Below are 17,459 nucleotides of genomic sequence, written 5' to 3'. Positions count from 1 at the left end.
TTTCACCAACAGGTGCAGCTGGAACTCGAACCCAAGCTGATACTTCTAACCAGTCGCAGGCTCATCTTTCCTTAAAACACCATGTAGGGTTCCACAGCTGTGGGGTTTGAGGAACAGGTTGTTACTGGTGTTGGCAGGGGAAATCCATGGGGGGCAGCACTGTCAGACCCAATATATATCCACTTCTTGTTTATAGTTTGCATTTAAACCTTTTATGGGCCCTGTGCTCCTCTTCCAGGTGTGCATCAAAGTCACGATCATCAACTTCACAGTAACCAAATCAGGTCTGGAGGACCAGTTACTAAGGTAAAAAAATAAAAATAAAAAAGTGTTGGGGGGCAGTTTTCTAATATTTTGTTTAGAAATTTTGAAAAAGAAAAGATTTTAACATGTGAAACGCCACACATTACCCCTCAATCAAAATAATAGCAACACAGCCAAGTTCTTTACCATTTTCATCACTTCCTGTCCCCAGTCTTCTCAAGAATTCAGGGATATGCCACTAATTCTCACCCACCTCCTGGGCCAGGATCAGGGCCCATGGCCCAACCCAGTCTCTGCCTCTCCACCAGGGTTTCCAACCCCATATCTGTGAATAAAATTGCTCACTCTCAAATATATTTGTTCCCCTTTCACTTTTCTCCAGATGTTTGCTTAGTGTACTTAAGTATACCTGCATTTGTCCACCTCAAAAAAATAAATGCTTTCCTTCGGGATACTCTGTATATGATTAGATCCCCATTTCCCAAAAACAGGTTCTGAACTGTTGATATGGATCATCAGAATTAGCCAAAAGGTTCAGGAGGCAGAAAGTTTAAAATATTTATTAAAATAATAGCATTGACATTGGTTAAACTAGTTTTATATAGAGACGTATCTAGGTGTGTGGACGTATATGTACGTGGATATGTCTATGTATATTCATCACTCTAAAGGAAAATATGATCTAAACCCATGTTCAAACAAAAGATAATCCCTTCTGTTGAAGTCAAGGTCAGCCTAATGTACCCGTTATCAGTAATGAACTCACTTTCCATGTTGCTTTTAGGGGTCTTTTGTGCCATCTGCTAACTTACTTAACATCAGCTGAGTTACCTTCTTCCCAATCAAAGGACATTTCGCCATGTTTTATGGGCATGTCCTATTCCCATGAATGGTTAAGCTTGGCTGTGCCTCTAAGCTCTCGGCTCCTTAGGCTGCCTGGGACAGAGGAGAAGCTCCCTGACAAGAACAGGGACAGCGCTGAGGCTCAGTGCCACGTCTCCCTGCTTTTTCCATGTGTTTAACGGCACGGAAGAGGGAGGGTGATGTGCCAGGCTGCAGTTCTGCCTCCCTGGGTCCTGGCCAGCTGGCGCCTATTTCAGTCGTGCCCTGCTCTGCGGAGCCCCAGGTGGGGAGCATGTACTCATGGCACTCAATTGCTTCTTGGTGATTTTCTCCAGGATCCTCAGGATTTTGAACACCACAGCTCATCCCTCCGCCTCCCAGATGCTGCCAACAGCAATTCCTCAGTCCTGGGTTAGGACAATGTCATTTTTTCCGCTTCAAGGAATTCCCTTAAGCCACCCCACTCAACCCACCTTCCTCTGTCTTCCTCGCAGACTTTCTAATTCATCCCCGCTTTTTGATTCTTGTCTAATTTGACTTATGCTTCTCCCACACTGTTTCCTAAACTCACCTTTATCTTTAAAATTCTTTACATCCCTCTCTTCTGAATTTGAGGTGATGATTTCTTATGGTCTCCACATAATTTTTAAACCTTCTGAATTCAGTACATATATAGTGAATAAACCGTGATCGCCCATCATTGTGGGTAGTAACGTGGGCTGTAGTGCCAGCAGACCCAAGTTCAAGGCCAGCGCTGCTTCTCAGCCACAGGACCGTGGGGAGTGGCCCCTGAGGGTCTCTTCATACATCTGCAAGCTGGGGGTGCTAACCACGTGCACTCCTCACAAGAGCATTCATAAGATGTTCCTGTAACATGTAATGGGGGGGGGGGGCTGGCACCAAGTGAGCTTAATAAAGATTAGCTCCTGCCAACAGAGGACTGGGGACAAATTATGGACAAGTGACAGGAGATGTAAGTTCATGTGTTTAGACAGGGATGAACCTGGAAGTAAGGTCCCTTTTTCAGATGCTTCAAGAATAATTCATGGAGATGGTGGGATTTCAGAAGCTCCCTAAATAAGGATAAGGAGGAAGCTTCATGTCAGTATGAAAAGAATGTTCCGGGCCCCATTTTCAGCTTGAGACAAGCAAGAGTTAGAGACAGAAATGGAATAATTAGAGAAATCAAGCATTAGGCAGGTTTTGTAAGAGAAGATGAGCAGAAGTTATGGTACTGCCTATGGAAGGGTGCAGGGCTCTGGGATACGATATGAAGAATTAGAACTGATAAGTAGTGCAGTGAAAAGCTGCTGTGTACGCCGACCAAAAACAGTCTTTTGCCTTCGGATTCTGCCGGTAGCATTAATTCTCAGCTAAATAGTATTCAGAATAAAAACTGTTAGAAGTGGGGAAATAAATATAGAAGCCATTTCAGGGCACTAACAAAGATGTAATTTAGCTCTTGCAACTTTGGTTCTAGTGATGTGGTGCGACTTGAAAAACCCGAGTTGGAAGAACAAAGAATCGAGCTTATCGTGAGGATCAACACTGATAAAAACCAGTTGAAAGCCATTGAAGAGAAAATACTGAAGATGCTCTTTACCTCTGAAGGAAATATTCTGGACAATGAAGAACTTATTGAGACACTCCAGGATTCGAAGGCAAGGAAAATACTTTTAGTGTTTATGGAAAGTGTGTTATTTCAGGAGTTACAGTTATGGCCTTGGAGACCCCTGCAGAAGCCTTTTAAGCAAGAATGGGGGCTGCCGGGGGCATGCACAGGAATATCCCTTGCTGCAGAGCCCCTCACCTGCCAAAGGAAGAGTAGAGAGACTACAGACAATTGATCCTCTAGTCTTGTCTGCATTTATTTTAACAAAACACGTAGTGAAAAGAAATGGGACATGATAAGTTGAAAGGAAAAGCACAATTTTTAATCCGTATTAATGCCACCCCTTCCGGGAAGCCTCCCTAGGATTCCCAACTGCCATTAATCTCCACCTGCTCGGAACTTCTGTAGCACTTTATGTGAACCTCTGTTACAGCACGTGTCACCATTTACCTTAGTCATAGTTATCCAATTACATGTCTCATCTCTCTCGATAGGTTAAGTTCTATATGATTGGAATTTGTGATTACTTCATCTTGATATTTGTTTCTCCAAGGGCTAAACATGGTGCCTTGCACATAATTGGTGTTGACTGAATGAATGAACACCCCCTAGAAAGACAAATTTTTACATTAAATGTACAGCCCTGCTTTGCATTATTTCTCCAATTCAAATCATGATTTTAAACATGTATACTAGAAACACAGCCTATAAAATGATTTTATAAATTCATAAGAAACAAAATAATTTACTAAAAAATTCTTCTTGACTTTACTAGACAAGGACACAAAACATAATGTTCTTTGCCTTTCGTTGATATTAAAAATGATTTATTGCTTTATATCCTATAGTTTCTTGAGCTCTCGATGTTCAATCAGTAACAAACAAATAATCCCAGGTCTCCCATTTCCTTCCTCTCTTTCTCTTTTTGCTTGTTTATTCTTCCTCTTTTTGTCTGGGTTTTTAATTTCAGGCAGTTAGTTGTTAATCCACTTATATTTATTTTTTCACCAAGTTTTGCATGCCAACTGTTTGGAGAATGAAATAGCTCTACAAAGCTTGTAATGAAAAAGCAGCAGTCCCTGACTTCTCTCCCACACCCCCGTGACTCCCTTCATGAAGGCAACTACTTTCACCCCTTTTTGCCAATTATTTTGGTTTTTACACCGTTCTGTAAGTAATAAACTCATATTGCTACTTCTTGGATTTTTCATTTAATTCCTTAACTGTTGTTAACTATTCACAATAGAATACAAGTCTTTAGTTCTCTTTCTTCCCCCACCACACACACACACACACACACACACACACACACACACACACACACACCCTTCCTGTCCCCCAGCCTCCCACTATGGTTAGATCCTGATTATAGCTAAACATTCAATGTTTACTTTATGGTAACATACATAAAAATTATTCTCAAATGAGCCATATATTAACGTATGGCTATTTTTTTTTTTCTGCATAGCTCATTTTTTTCCATGGAGTTGACTACTGTCTTGTCTCTATGTTTTCTTTGTTTTCTGTGTATTTATCACTAATTCAACTCACTCCCCTTTCAAGACTTTTAAATGCCTGAGCTTTTTCGCCCTGTCCAACCCAGCGCCCGGTGCCTCGCAAGCCTCCTGAGCTCTCTTCACCATCATCCCGGTCAGTGTTCCTGCCACCTCTCCTCCAAGTTGGATGCCCTGTTTCCTGCATCCCATCCTTCCTCTCTCTTAGTTCACTCCCTTGATTGGGTAAAGCACAGTCTTCAGGAGCTTCTCGAGAAAGGAGGCATAAGAAGTAGTTTTGAGACTCTGAAGTTTTGAAAATGTCTCAATTCTTCTTTCACATTGATGGATAGTTTGGCTGGGTATCAAACTCCAGGCTCTAAGTCATTTTCTTTCATGAGAAAATGAACCTAACTCCCACCTTCTGGCTTCCACAGTTAATTTATTTTTAATAAATGAAAAGCCATTAATCAGAATGTTTTTTATATGTAGACTTTCTTTCTCTCAAGAAATTTGTAGGACTTGTCCCGGTATTCTGAATTTTCACCATGTGTCCTGATGTGAATATTTTCAAACTTGTGGGCTTAAGCAGGAATTTATTGGCTCACAGTTTGCAGGCTGGAAGTTCAAAATCAAGATCTCAGCAGCCATGCCTTCTCCAAAGTCCACATCTGTCTGATGGCGGCTTGCTGGCCATCCATCTCTGCCTCCATCACGGGGTGATCTGCCTCCTCCTGTCTCTTTCTGTGGCTTGTGTTTCCATGATCAACTTTCCTTTGCTTCTAAGGACTCTAGTCAAAGTGGATTAAGGCCCATTCTGATACAATTTGACCTCATCCATATAGGATCTTTGAAAATTAGAACTTGAAGGGTTGGCACCTGAAGATCCACTAAAAAAATGAGTTCATACCCACCCAAATGGGGATTAGGATTTGAACATATCTTAGTGGGGGATATGATTCGATCCACCACAGATGGGAAATCTCCAGTGTCAGTATGTTTAGGATTTTCCTACTGGGCTGATCATTCTGAGAGCTGTGCTCTCTAATCTCAGCCCTTATGGATGAAGATCTGGCTGCAAGGGGAGCTTTAAAACAGAGGAGGGTGAAGGTTTTAGCATCTGTGCATGCATTCACTTCACCTCTCTGTTTACAACATGGTACCCTACCTACAACTGTGCCTGCTTTCCTTCCAGCCAGAGACTCTAACTGATTTATCCTGGGCTGCATTTCCTGCCTCTAGTTTATACTCCCCTCAACATCTAATGCCTCATAAAATCATGTGTCTCATGTTCCCTAATGTGCCAGTTTGAATGTATTATGTCCCCCAAAATGCCATTATCTTTGACACAATCTTGTGTGGGCAGACATATTAGTGTTGGTTAGATTGTAATTCTTTGATTGAGTGTTTCCATGGAGATGCAACCCACCCAACTGTAGGTGATAACTCCGATTGGATAATTTCCAGGAAGCGTGGCCCTGGAAGCATGGGCTTGATTGGTTTACTAGAACACTGTGTAAGCTCAGACAGAAGGAGTGAGCTTGCTACAGCCAAGAGGGACACTTTGAAGAATGCACAGGAGCTGAGCAAGGAGCTGCAGATGAGAGACATTTTGAAGACAGCTGTTGAAAGTGAAGTGGGGTCCCCTTCCCTTAATCCTAAAACATTTGAAAAGCAACAGCGTTGTGTAAACGGCATTAGGCCATGGGGAGGGGGGAGTGAGGCTGGGCCTGTATCAGTTAAAGGAAGCAAAATTTTACTGTTTAGGGGAGGCAAAGCTGCAGTTGCACGCATCAGCCAAGCGTAACTCTTCTAACAATAACTGCTCCAGGTCCAAGTGAAACTTTTTGTAACCCTTTTATAATCAATAGCTGCTCCAGCTCCAAGTGAAACTCTTTGTGAAATTGTTTTTGTGAAATTGTTTTGTATGATCAATAACTGCTCCAGTTCCAAGTGAAACTCTTTGTGTAATTGTTTTTTGTGATTAAGAGCTAAACTGCCAACTCTGCTTCTGTTAGAACAGCTTGCTTGCTTGCGTTTCTAGGATACGGTTTCTGTCTATATAAGGCACCAGCGCACACAGGTGGGGGCTGCTTGCTGAACTCCCTGCGTGGAGTGAGAGACGGCAGCCGCCTGCTAGCTGGCTAATAAAAGGCTCTTTAAATTCTGTTTGGCTGTCTCGTACTTTAACTCGCGGGCACCGTAACAGAAAGCAGACTCTTGTTCCAGAGACGCTAAGAGAGGACAAACGCCCCAAGAGCAACTAAGAGTGACATTTTTGAGGAGCTGAAGCCTAGAGAGGAATATCCTGGGAGAAAGCCATTTTAAAACCAGAACTTGGAGCAGACACCAGTCACATGCATCCCAGCTAACAGAGGTTTTCCAGACGCTATTGGCCTTCCTACGATGAAAGTATACTTGTGTTGATGCCTTAATTTGGACATTTTCGTGGCCTTCAGACTGTGAATTTGTAACCAAATAAACCCCTTTATAAAAGCCAATCCATTTCTGGTATTTTGCTTTACAGCAGCATTAGCAAACTAGAACACCTAACCATTGCTGAAGCCTCAAGTCTCTATGGCATAATGACTACAAGTAGTCACCAAACTCAAATAAGGTTTAGAGTATTCTCATAGTCTCTGAAAAAAATGTAAGAAAATGGTCCATTTTCATTTCTCTTTAGCCCTGGGGTGTTTATTGTCAGGGCTTTGTGCTCCCCAGGGAATAAAGAATTGTTTTACAGCAGATCTCCATAGACCAGCTGCTCCCATATCAACTTCCTTTTTACCACTCGTTTGTGAAATCTACAGTTGAGTCCAGTATTGAGATTAGGGTATCACACTCAGCTCTACTCTTTCTTCCCCCATCAAGTTCCCAAGCGGTCAGCACAGGGAAGTTCAGCCTTCTGATTCCTGGACTCAGCTTCTGCACTGAATCCTTTCTTTCCCTTTCCTGGTGGGCTGGAGTGGACAGTGTAGACTTTCGCTGTTGAGTACTTGAAATGTGGCTGGCCTGAATGTGTTGTTAGTGTATGATACACACCAGATTTCAAGGACTTAATCCACTAAAAAAGAATGTAAAATATCTCAGTAATTTTATATCAATTATGCGTTGATATGATAATATTGGGGTTATATTATTATATTGGGTTAAATGAAATAGATTGCTGCAGCTGATTTCACCTGTTTCTTTTAATTTTTGATAAATTTAGAAATTTTTAAATTACACATGTGGCTCGCATATATATTTCTCTTGGACAGTGCTGATCTAGACAGAAACCCCATGGTCCCCTTTAGCTCTTCCTTCAATAGAGAAAATGTTGATCAACCAATTCCCCTAGTGAATTTTCACTGTCCTGCCCTAGACCCTTTGACTTTCTAGAGGCAAAGGGCCTCTCAACCTAACAATATCTACGGTGATGAAAGTGGGGTGGGAGGAGTCGGGAACAGGCAGCAATAGAAAAATAGAGACTGGGAGGGACAGAGAAGGGAAAGAAGGGAATCTTGAAAAAGGCCATTGGCCAAAAGGCTCTCCAGAGCCCCACCCGAAAATACAGAAACTAAAAGAAAATCAAAAGACCTTGAAAAGTTCTCCAACTTGCTTGGGTTTATAACCCTTCATAATCAACAGCTCCTATGCCAAAGTTTTCTTATGTCTGTATCTGGGAATGTGTAGGGAAAAAAGGACGAGAATATTAGTCATCCTCATGATTTCAGGGTGGGATGTGGTACTGTTCTTCCAGTCTGTGCCCCTCTGTTCTGGTTTGCTAATGCTGTAGTTATGCAAAATACCAGAAATGAATTGGCTTTTATAAAGGGGTGTATTAGGTCACAAAGTTACAGTTCTACAGCCGTAAAAGTGTCCAAACCAAGGCATAAACATGAGTATACCTTCACTGGAGAAAGGCCATTGGTGTCTGGAAAACCTCTGTTAGATCGGAAGGCACATGGCTGGCGTCTGCTTGCTCCCGGGTTGTGTTTCAAAATGGTGTTCTCCAAAATGTCTCTAGGCTTAGCTTCTCGGGGCAAACTCGGGGCTAGTATCTCCAAAGTGTCAGCAAAAGTCTGCTTTCAATGGCCATCTCCAAGATGTCTCTCTAAGCTACAGCACCGATCTCCTTCTGTCTGAGGGCTCCAGTAAACGAATCAAGACCAGTGCTGAATGGGTAGCACCACACTTCCATGGAAATAATCTAATAATCACAGTTGGCTGGGTCACATCTCCATGTAAACAAGCTAATCCAAAGATCCCACAAGATTGGATTAAAACATGTCTTTTTGGAGGGACATAATATATCCAAGCCGGCACACCCTCACTTGGGCAGTTCCTTGGGTGTCCTGTCACACCTTGTTTTATTACATATGCCCTGGATCACTTTAAGACTGTTCCTGAAGAAATTAAGGAGCAATTAATGGTGCCGTGTTAGGGTTTCCATTCCAGAAGTAACTCAGATTTGAGTCTCAGAGAATTGCTCTTTTTTTCCTTTCTCTTAGGGCTTCTTGTAGTGCCCATTTCCCTCTGCCCATTGCTAATTCTGGACGGAAAGGAGGTCTCTCGGAAGGTGGCCACTGAGTCCTGAGGTTCAGCCATTCCCTCTGCCCACCCCCCCACCCCCCGCCTTATAGTCACTAACTCATTTTACTCTTATTTCTTTCCTAGACCTAAGTGGATATATTCCAGAAATCCCACCGTTTTTCTGAACCAGATCACTCAGAACTGATTATTGCCGTGTGTTTATTCAGATCACTTCTGGTGCCATTAAGACCAGGCTAAAGGAGGCGGAGTCCACGGAGCAGATGATGAACGTTGCTCGGGAGAAGTACCGCCCGGTGGCCACTCAGGGCTCCGTCATGTACTTTGTGGTGGCAAGCCTCTCAGAAATAGATCCTATGTATCAGTACTCGCTAAAATATTTTAAACAGGTAGGTTTGCCGTGGTTCTCCTTGTTTTTGTCATTAGTAAAATGTATCTCTTTGGCTTCCCTTTAAAGCCTTTTGCGTTCCTTCTGGCCAGGTTATCAGGTAAATCCTCTAGGAGTTTGGGTTCAAATATATGATTTAAGAGTATGTCCCCTAACACTGTGAGTGTCCTGTGTGCACAGAACGCTCTAGAAGAAGAAAAGAAAGCTTCTCGAAGTTTCGTTGTGTCTTGGCTTTCTCTTCTAACTCACTTGCTTATTTTCCTTCTTGCCTGCCTTTCTTATCCTTTGAAGAGTCACAGCTCTGCACTATTTCTTTGTAATTTCTCTACAGTAATCTGGCTTCCTTTCTGTCGTTGCACTGTATCTCAAGTCTCTGCCAGCCCTGACCCTACCCAAATTGTTTGTTTTTTTCCTCACAATTTTTTATACAACATGCTATCCTCCCCATCCCTGGGTTTTATTTAGAGGAATCCTGAATGCCCCAATCTTTTTTCCTTTGTTCCTTTCCCACGTTCACCATAAGACTAGGAGACTTTCTTGTTTTATTTCTGGGCTCTCAAATTTATTTCCTATTCACAATTGAATTTCGTCTCACAAGTAGAATCTGTTTTCACCCTTCACCTTCATTCTAGCAGCATTCCGTCATATCTCCCAAAAGCAAATTCAGTGCCAGAATCTTTGATAAGCAATGTTAATTTTACAGAAGATTTTGAGGGGAGATAGAGAATTTACACCACTCATTACATAGCAAAGCTTACCAAGCATCCCCAGTCAGCCCTTCCATTTGTCCCTAGAGTTGCTTTCAGCTACCAGTGGCCTTTTCCTCTCAGCCCACCCCACACCTGCCTCACTGACTCTGTTTTCCCACCCGCTACTCCCCTCTTGTCCATCTTATTCCCTATGCAGAGCAAGTTAGCCTGCTCTCATTTCTCCAGTCATCCATGCCCGTACGCATAACAAAACTCAGCAAACAGAGGCTCCTCCACAGGCTCCCCTCACAGTAGAAACAGTGGAGAATTGTAAATATACTCTCTTTCCCTGCTATACATCTTTATTTCCTCTCATATTCGCCTGTACCCTTTGGTCAGTGCTGGCTCTCATGCCTGGAAGCCAGACCAGCCTTCCACTTCTACAGGATGCTAAATGGATTTTCACAGATGAGTGCTGTGGCCTGGCATTCAAACCCACACCTAACCTGTCCTTTTCTGTCTCTCCAGCCACATGTCCCATTCTTCCTCGGCAAGGCCATATTGATCCATTTGCGTGCCCTAGAGTTACTGGATGCTTTTATGTTTGTGATACTCCCTCTGTTTAGACTGTCCTCCCTCCCAACTTAAATGCCACCTTCTCCAGCATAGCCTCTTGCTGGGGCTGCCGTCACCTGGAGGCTGACCTGGGCCAGACATCAAGATGACTGGGCTGCCAGCCATGCACCTACAGTAGCCTCTCCAGGTGGCCTGGGCTTCTGACTATGTGGCAACTACATTCCAAGAGGACATCTCCCAAAATCAAATTTTCTAAGAAGCCAAGTGTGCCAGTTTGAATATATTATGTCCCCCAAAATACCATTATCTTTGATGTAATCTTGTGTGGGCAGACTATCAGTGTTGATTAGACTGTAATTCTTTGAGTGTTTCCATGGAGATGTGCCCCACCCAACTGTGGGTGATGACTCTGATTGGATAATTTCCATGGAGGTATGGCCCCACCCATTCAGTGTGGGCCTTGATTACTGGAGCACTAGATAAGCTCAGACAGAAGAAGGGAGCTGGTACAGCCAAGAGAGACACGTTGAAGAATGCACAGGAGCTGAGAGAGGAGCTGCAGATGAGAGACAGTTTGAGACGGCCGTTGAAAGCAGACTCTTGCTCCGGAGAAGCTAAGAGCAACTGAAAGTGGCATTTTGAAGAGGACCTGCGGCCTAGAGAGGAACGTCCTGGGAAGAAGCCATTTTGAAACCAAAACTTGGAGCAGAAGCCAGCCACATGCCTTCCCAGCTAACAGAGGTTTTCCGGATGCTATTGGCCATCCTCCAGTGAAGGTACCCGATTGTTGATGCATGACCTTGGACATTTTATGGTCTTAAGACTGTAAGTGTGTAACCAAATAAACCCCTTTATAAAAGCCAGTCCATTTCTGGTGTTTTGCATATTGGCAGCATTAGCAAACTAGGACAAATTTTGGTACCAGGAGTGGGGTGCTGGTGCTGCTAAGTTTGCAAATACCAAGCATGTTGGAACGGCTTTTTAAATGGATAAGGGGAAGATTCTGGAAGAATTGTGAGGCTTGATAAAGGCCTAAACTGCTTTGAAGAGACTGTTTGTGGAAATATGGATTCTAAAGATACTTCTGATAAGGCCTTGAACAGAAATGATGAATGTGTTGTTGCAAAATGGAAGGAAGGCTATCCTTGTTTTAAAGTAGCAGAGAACTTGGCAATTGAGTCCTGGTATTGGATGGAAGGCAGAATTTGAAAGTGACAACCTGAAATATTTAGCTGATGAGATCTCCAAGCAAAATATAGAAGTAGCCTGGCTTCTTGCAGCTTATACTAAAATGCGACAGGACAGAGATAAACTTAGAACTGAACTCTTGGGTACAAAGAAACCAGAAACTGATAATTTGGAGAATTCTGGATTTCCAAAAAGTAAGACCCCAGAAGCTACAGCCCAATGTGAGGATTTAACCAAACATGTGACCCAGCCACCATTTCAGTACAAGCTAAGATCGGAGGAGTTAAGCAGAAAGGATTTGTGGAAGGTCCTATTGTCTGAGAGCTTTGACCCCTGTGTGCTTCATGAGAAGCCAATAGAATTTTTGTGAGATCTTTATAGACGGAGCCGCTGCCGGTCTGGACTGGAGGAGACAGAAAAGGAACAAATTGAAGGAAAAATTTCTTCAAAGACAGAGCCATGGAGGTTGAGGTCTGGAGTCAAGAGGTCTCAGGCTGGAAGAGCAGAGTGGCCCACATGCATGGAAAGGGTGAGTTTGTCCCAGAGGTTGAGGGTGGGCCTTCCTCCTCAATTCTCTGGAAGAATTTTTCCACCCCAGGCCCCAAAGAGGGTGGAGCACATTCCCAGGGGAATGGGGACAGCCTGGCCACCACCCCACTATTCTCAAGGAGTTGAGTGTGTGCCCTGGAGGTGGAAGAGAATCTGGGTGCTGCCCCAATGTTTGAGGAGGGTGGGGCTGAGAAGGTGGTCTCCCCAATGTGTGGATATGTTGGAGCACTCACCCCAGCATTTGGAGAGGAAAAGGCTCCTGCAAAGGCCCTTAGGAAGGGTTAGACTCCCACTCTTTCAAGCCCTGAGGATGCAACATCGTTCTGTAATTGACTCTCAGACTTTGAAATCTAATGGAGTTTGCCCTGCGGGTTTTAGGAATTGTTTTGGTCCCTTAAACCCTGTTTTCCATACTGTCCTTCCTTTGCGTATTGGAAGCAGATAACTTGTTCTAAGTTTCACAGGTCCACAGCTAGAGGGGAATTATGCCTTAGGAGAAACCACACCTATAACTTATTTTGATGGAATCTTGTACTTAACTATTGTTACTGAAATGATTCAAGTTTCTGTGATATTGTTGTGGGATGAATGTATTTTGTATATGGAAAGATCATGTCATTTTGGGGTCCAGGGGGTGGAATGTGCCAGTTTGAATATATTATGTCCCCCAAAACACCATTATCTTTGATGTAATATTGTGTGGGCAGACTATCAGTGTTGATTAGATTGTAATTCTTTGAGTGTTTCCATGGAGATGCACCTCACCCAACAGTGGGTGATAATTTCCATGGAGGTGTGGCCCTGCCCATTCAGCATGGGCCTTGATGAGTTAACTGGAGCACTATATAAACTCAGACAGAAGGAGTGAACTTGCTACAGCCAAGAGGGACACTTTGAAGAATGCACAGGAGCTGAGAAGAGCTGCAGATGAGAGACAGTTTGAGACGGCCGTTGAAAGCAGACTCTTGCTCCGGAGAAGCTAAGAGAGGACAAATGTCCCAAGAACAACTGAAAGTGACATTTTGAAGAGGAACTGCAGCCTAGAGAGGAAAGTCCTAGGAGAAAGCCATTTTGAAACCAGAACTTGGAGCAGACACCAGCCACATGCCTTCCCAGCTAACAGAGGTTTTCCAGATGCCATTGGCCATCCTCCAGTGAAGGTACCCGATTGTTGATGCATGACCTTGGACATTTTATGGCTTTAAGACTGTAACTGTGTAACCAAATAAACCCCCTTTATAAAAGCCAATCCATTTCTGGTGTTTTGCATAACAGCAGCATTAGCAAACTAGGGCACCAAGGTAGAAGCTGCACTGTTTCTTTGGATGTCAGGCAGCATCATTTCTCCTGCATTCTGTTGGTCAATCAAGTCACTAACATTAGCCCAGATTCAAGAGGAGGGGAATTAGTGTCCTCTGCTCAGGGAGAGAAGTGGCAAAGAATTCATCAGAGTCTTTAATCCAACACATTTACTCTGTCTCATAGGATCCTCACACTACAGTGCTTTGGGGTGAAGAGTTTCTGTCTCCTGCTGGAGCCTGACCTTCCAGAAAGCTCCAGGAACGGAGCCTCACCATCTCTGTAACCCCAGCATGACATAACACTTCATGAGTGTTTCACAAATGAAGGGTCTGCTTCCACACTCCGTAAGAGAGCTGCTGAAATAGTCAACGAATTGTTATGACTCAAGGCTAAGCTTGATATTTTCCTCTAGGGGTCTTGATATAGTTGGGGGTCCAGAAGCTCTCTCTTCTGGGATTAAACCTCATTTCTTAAAGGCAGGGGTTTGCTGTTCTCATGTCTCTGTTCCCTTTCTTTAGTTGACAGGCGTTAAGCCAAGCAAATCAAGGATTAGTAAATCCTGTAAGCCACCTAAATGACTTGGATAACATTTTTCTCATTCCGGATAATTGTAAATTTGTGCTTCTCAAGTTTTTATGGGTACCTTCAAGAAATGAAAGTATGCATGTTCCAAAAATATCTTGGGCTGAGAGAAAATGGGATGAGGGAAAGAATCATCAAAATCCTGGCGTTCTGCTTGAAAGGGAAACTAGAAACCAAAGGCACATTTGAAGGTGACAGTCTTGGCTAGAACATCCATCCATGGTTCTTGCTGAAAGCATTTAGGGTGTTTCAGGATTTACCGTGTTTCATTTTGACACCAAACTCATTACATCTTCACCAGGCTTTAACCTCTGTGCTTCTTGTCAGGGTGTTAAAGATAGCTCAATCTCTTTTTTTCTGAGTGTGTTAAAATAACAGCTCCATTATCCTTTGTGGACCAAACTTTAAGGAGAATTAACGAGGACTTTCCCAAATCTCTAAAATAGTTGTGTACTTCGTCCAAGCAAATGGAGACCTCTCTTTTGGTGAGGAGACACTGACACGGTCAGAGGGATGGACTCTCCTTCTTGGCCTGGATCTGCCTCAAGTCACAACAGGCTTCCAGCTTCCATTGTGTTTTGAGCTGGCTGAGCTCCACAGTCTTAAGGCACCCCAAGGACTGGGAAGACACTACCTCACTTCCCACCTTAGCCTCCTTGTGCTCCAGGTCCTCTGAGACACTGCCATGTATCCCTCTAGTTCCTTCTGGGACACCCCCAAGGCTCTGCTGCAAGGTCTTCCTGCCCTGTGACCTCCAGACAGCCCAAGAGTTCAGGCTCTGCCCAGCCTCCTCGCACAGCTTGGGGCTGCTGGAAATTTTTGCATCTTCCTCCCAGGCTATGTGGAAGTCTCAGGAAATGGGTAGGGCTGCCTCTGGCCCTCCTCGCAGCTAAGTCCTCAATGCCACCATCTCTACTGCCTTCCCCGTGCCCTTGTAGTATCGGGCACTTCGGCGGGGCAGCAGTGGGGGTGCTTTCAAAATGTCCAGATAGGAAGCAAGGTGGAAATCTTTGGAATCAGTTTCTCTTAAATTTCAAAGATAATTCTAGAACATTCTTCCCACATGCCAATAAAAGTGCTTGACCTTACCTTGTCCTTACATCTCTCACCCCAAAGTGGAGAGTTTATCAAATCTGAATTGAGGATGTGGGGAAAAAAAAGGTTCTGCAAGTTTCCCTCCATTTTTCAATGTTTTCTATCTCACATCAAGGTGATGCCTTTTGAATATTGTCAAGAGTTAGGCATTGGCCCATTTCTGAAAAATGCTAGTCTAGAATACATATTCCAAATAGAGAGAGGTAGGGGAATGCAGAATACAAGTATCACATTTCAATTTGGGATGATGTCTGAATTTTTTCATAGTAGAATATTCACTTCTGTCCTGCAATTAAGTGACTAAATTGGGGCGAGAAAGAGGCAGCAGGTTTTTTTTTTTCCTCCAGAGAGAATGAATTAAATCAGAGATACTGATAGAGCTCTCTTTCACACAGTTGTTCAATGCAACGATTGAAACTTCCACAAAGACAGACGACCTACGACAGCGCCTGGAAATACTACTGGATCAAACTCTTCTGACTGCTTATGTCAACGTTTCAAGAGGACTTTTTGAACAACATAAACTCATCTACAGTTTCATGCTCTGTGTTGAGATCATGCGTCAGCAAGGAGACCTAACTGACGCCGAATGGAACTTCTTTCTCCGAGGTTCGGCAGGATTAGAAAAGGTATGTGCTTCCCATTTAGGTGGTGAATGTTATTCTAGATAGAGGCCACAAAATTCTACCAAAGCTTCTTAGTGACTCTGGTGGCCGAAGGTTCTACATTTGGCTGTGTGGTCTAGTGGAGAGGGAGCTGAGGTTCGGGAGGCTAGATTATAGTTCAGCTCTGCCTCCAGCTAGCTGGGTAACCTTGGTGACATTTCACCTCTTTATACATCAATTCGAACTAATCTACCTCACCCACATACCACAAACCCAGTGGCCCACGGAGATAAGCCACGATCCCCCCAACCCTTGCCTGCAATTCCATCTCAGCCCCACTCTGAACTCTTGGCTCTTGCAGGACAGTCTTGAGCCCTGACCTTGGCCCCTGCAGACCTGACACCTGCACCTGGTTGGCAATACTTGAGTCTTGACCTATCACTGCAGGCTGGACTTGGCACCTTTATTTGACTCTCAGTAAACTAAATCCAGCAATATCTATAAAGAATTATACACCATGACCTAGTGAGATTTACGCCAGGAATGCAAAGTAGATTTAGCATCTAAAAATCAATTAATGTTATACAATATGCCAATAAAATAAAAAACAAAAACCACACAATTATCTCATTTGATGCAGAAGAACCATTTGACAAAATTCATCATGCTTTCATAATAAAAATACACAGCAACTAGGAATAGAAGGGAACTTCCTCAACATAATAAAGGGCATTTAGGAAAAATCCACCGCTAATATCACACCCAATGGTGAAAGATTGAAAGCTTTCCCCTTAAGATCAGGAGTAAGGCAAGGATGTCCATTTATATCATTGCTATAGTCAGCACTGTTCTGGAGGTTCTAGCTAGAGCAATTAGGCAAGAAAAAGAAATTAAAGGCCTATAGATTAGAAAGGAAGAAAAACTATCTCTATTCACAGATGGTGTGATCTTACATATAGAAAATCCTAACAAATCCACTAAAATACTATTAGAAGTAATAGAAGTTTTTGGCACAATTGCAGGATACAAAGTCAATATATAAAATTTAATTGTATTTCTATGCACTTGCAATGAACAAGCCAAAAATGAAATTAATAAAATAATACCATTTACAGTAGCATCAAAAAGAATAAAATACTTAGAAATAAATTTAACAAAAAAGTGCAAAGCTCTTCATCTGAAAACTACAAAACATGTTGAAAGAAATTAAAAGTTAAGATCTAAATTAGTGGGGAAAATCCCATGTTCATGAATCAGAAGACTTAATATTGTTAAGATGGCAATACTCCCCAAATTGATGTACAGATTCAATACAACCCCTATCAGAATCCCAGCATTATTTTTTGTAGAAATTGACAAGTGTATTCTAAAATTAATATGGAATTGGAAGAAACCCAGAATAGCCAAAACAATCTTGAAAAAGAACATAGCTGAAGGCTCACACTTCCTGATTTCAAAACTTACTACAAAGAATGCTAATTAAGACAATGTGATACTGGCATATGGGTAAACATGTAGCTCAATGAAATAGAGTTGAGAATCCACAAATAAAACCATGTGTCTAGGGTCAATTTATTTTTTACAAGATTGCCAAGACAATTCAATGGGTAAAGAACAGTAGTCTTTTCTATAAATGGTACTGGGACAACAGGATATCCACATGCAAAAAAAATGCAGTTAGACCTATATATCTCATATGTACAAAAATTAACTCAGAATGGATCAAAGACCTACATATAA

General features: G+C 42.8%; 1 protein-coding gene across 5 annotated transcripts in view; it reads left to right on the top strand.

Annotated features, from left to right (window-relative positions):
• The window catches only part of DNAH6 (dynein axonemal heavy chain 6), a 342,016-nt gene that overhangs the window by 244,091 nt on the left and 80,466 nt on the right, over positions 1 to 17,459 (top strand). For 4 of the 5 annotated variants that reach the window (XR_005212367.1, XM_037806992.1, XM_037806991.1 and 1 more), the window contains 4 exons: positions 239 to 306; positions 2,588 to 2,768; positions 8,955 to 9,134; positions 15,510 to 15,743. Coding sequence is in view for 4 of the 5 variants with exons in the window: in XM_037806992.1 (XP_037662920.1) it covers positions 239 to 306; positions 2,588 to 2,768; positions 8,955 to 9,134; positions 15,510 to 15,743 (663 nt within the window). In the remaining variant the exon portion in view is untranslated. The remainder of the gene's footprint in view (positions 1 to 238; positions 307 to 2,587; positions 2,769 to 8,954; positions 9,135 to 15,509; positions 15,744 to 17,459) is intronic. The other variant, XM_037806993.1, reaches the window with a different exon arrangement.

Source organism: Choloepus didactylus, chromosome 17 (genome assembly GCF_015220235.1).
Source record: "Choloepus didactylus isolate mChoDid1 chromosome 17, mChoDid1.pri, whole genome shotgun sequence".
Lineage (NCBI taxonomy): Eukaryota > Metazoa > Chordata > Mammalia > Pilosa > Megalonychidae > Choloepus > Choloepus didactylus.
Note: the sequence above shows the minus strand (reverse complement) of the source record. Positions and strands in the feature narration are given on the sequence as shown.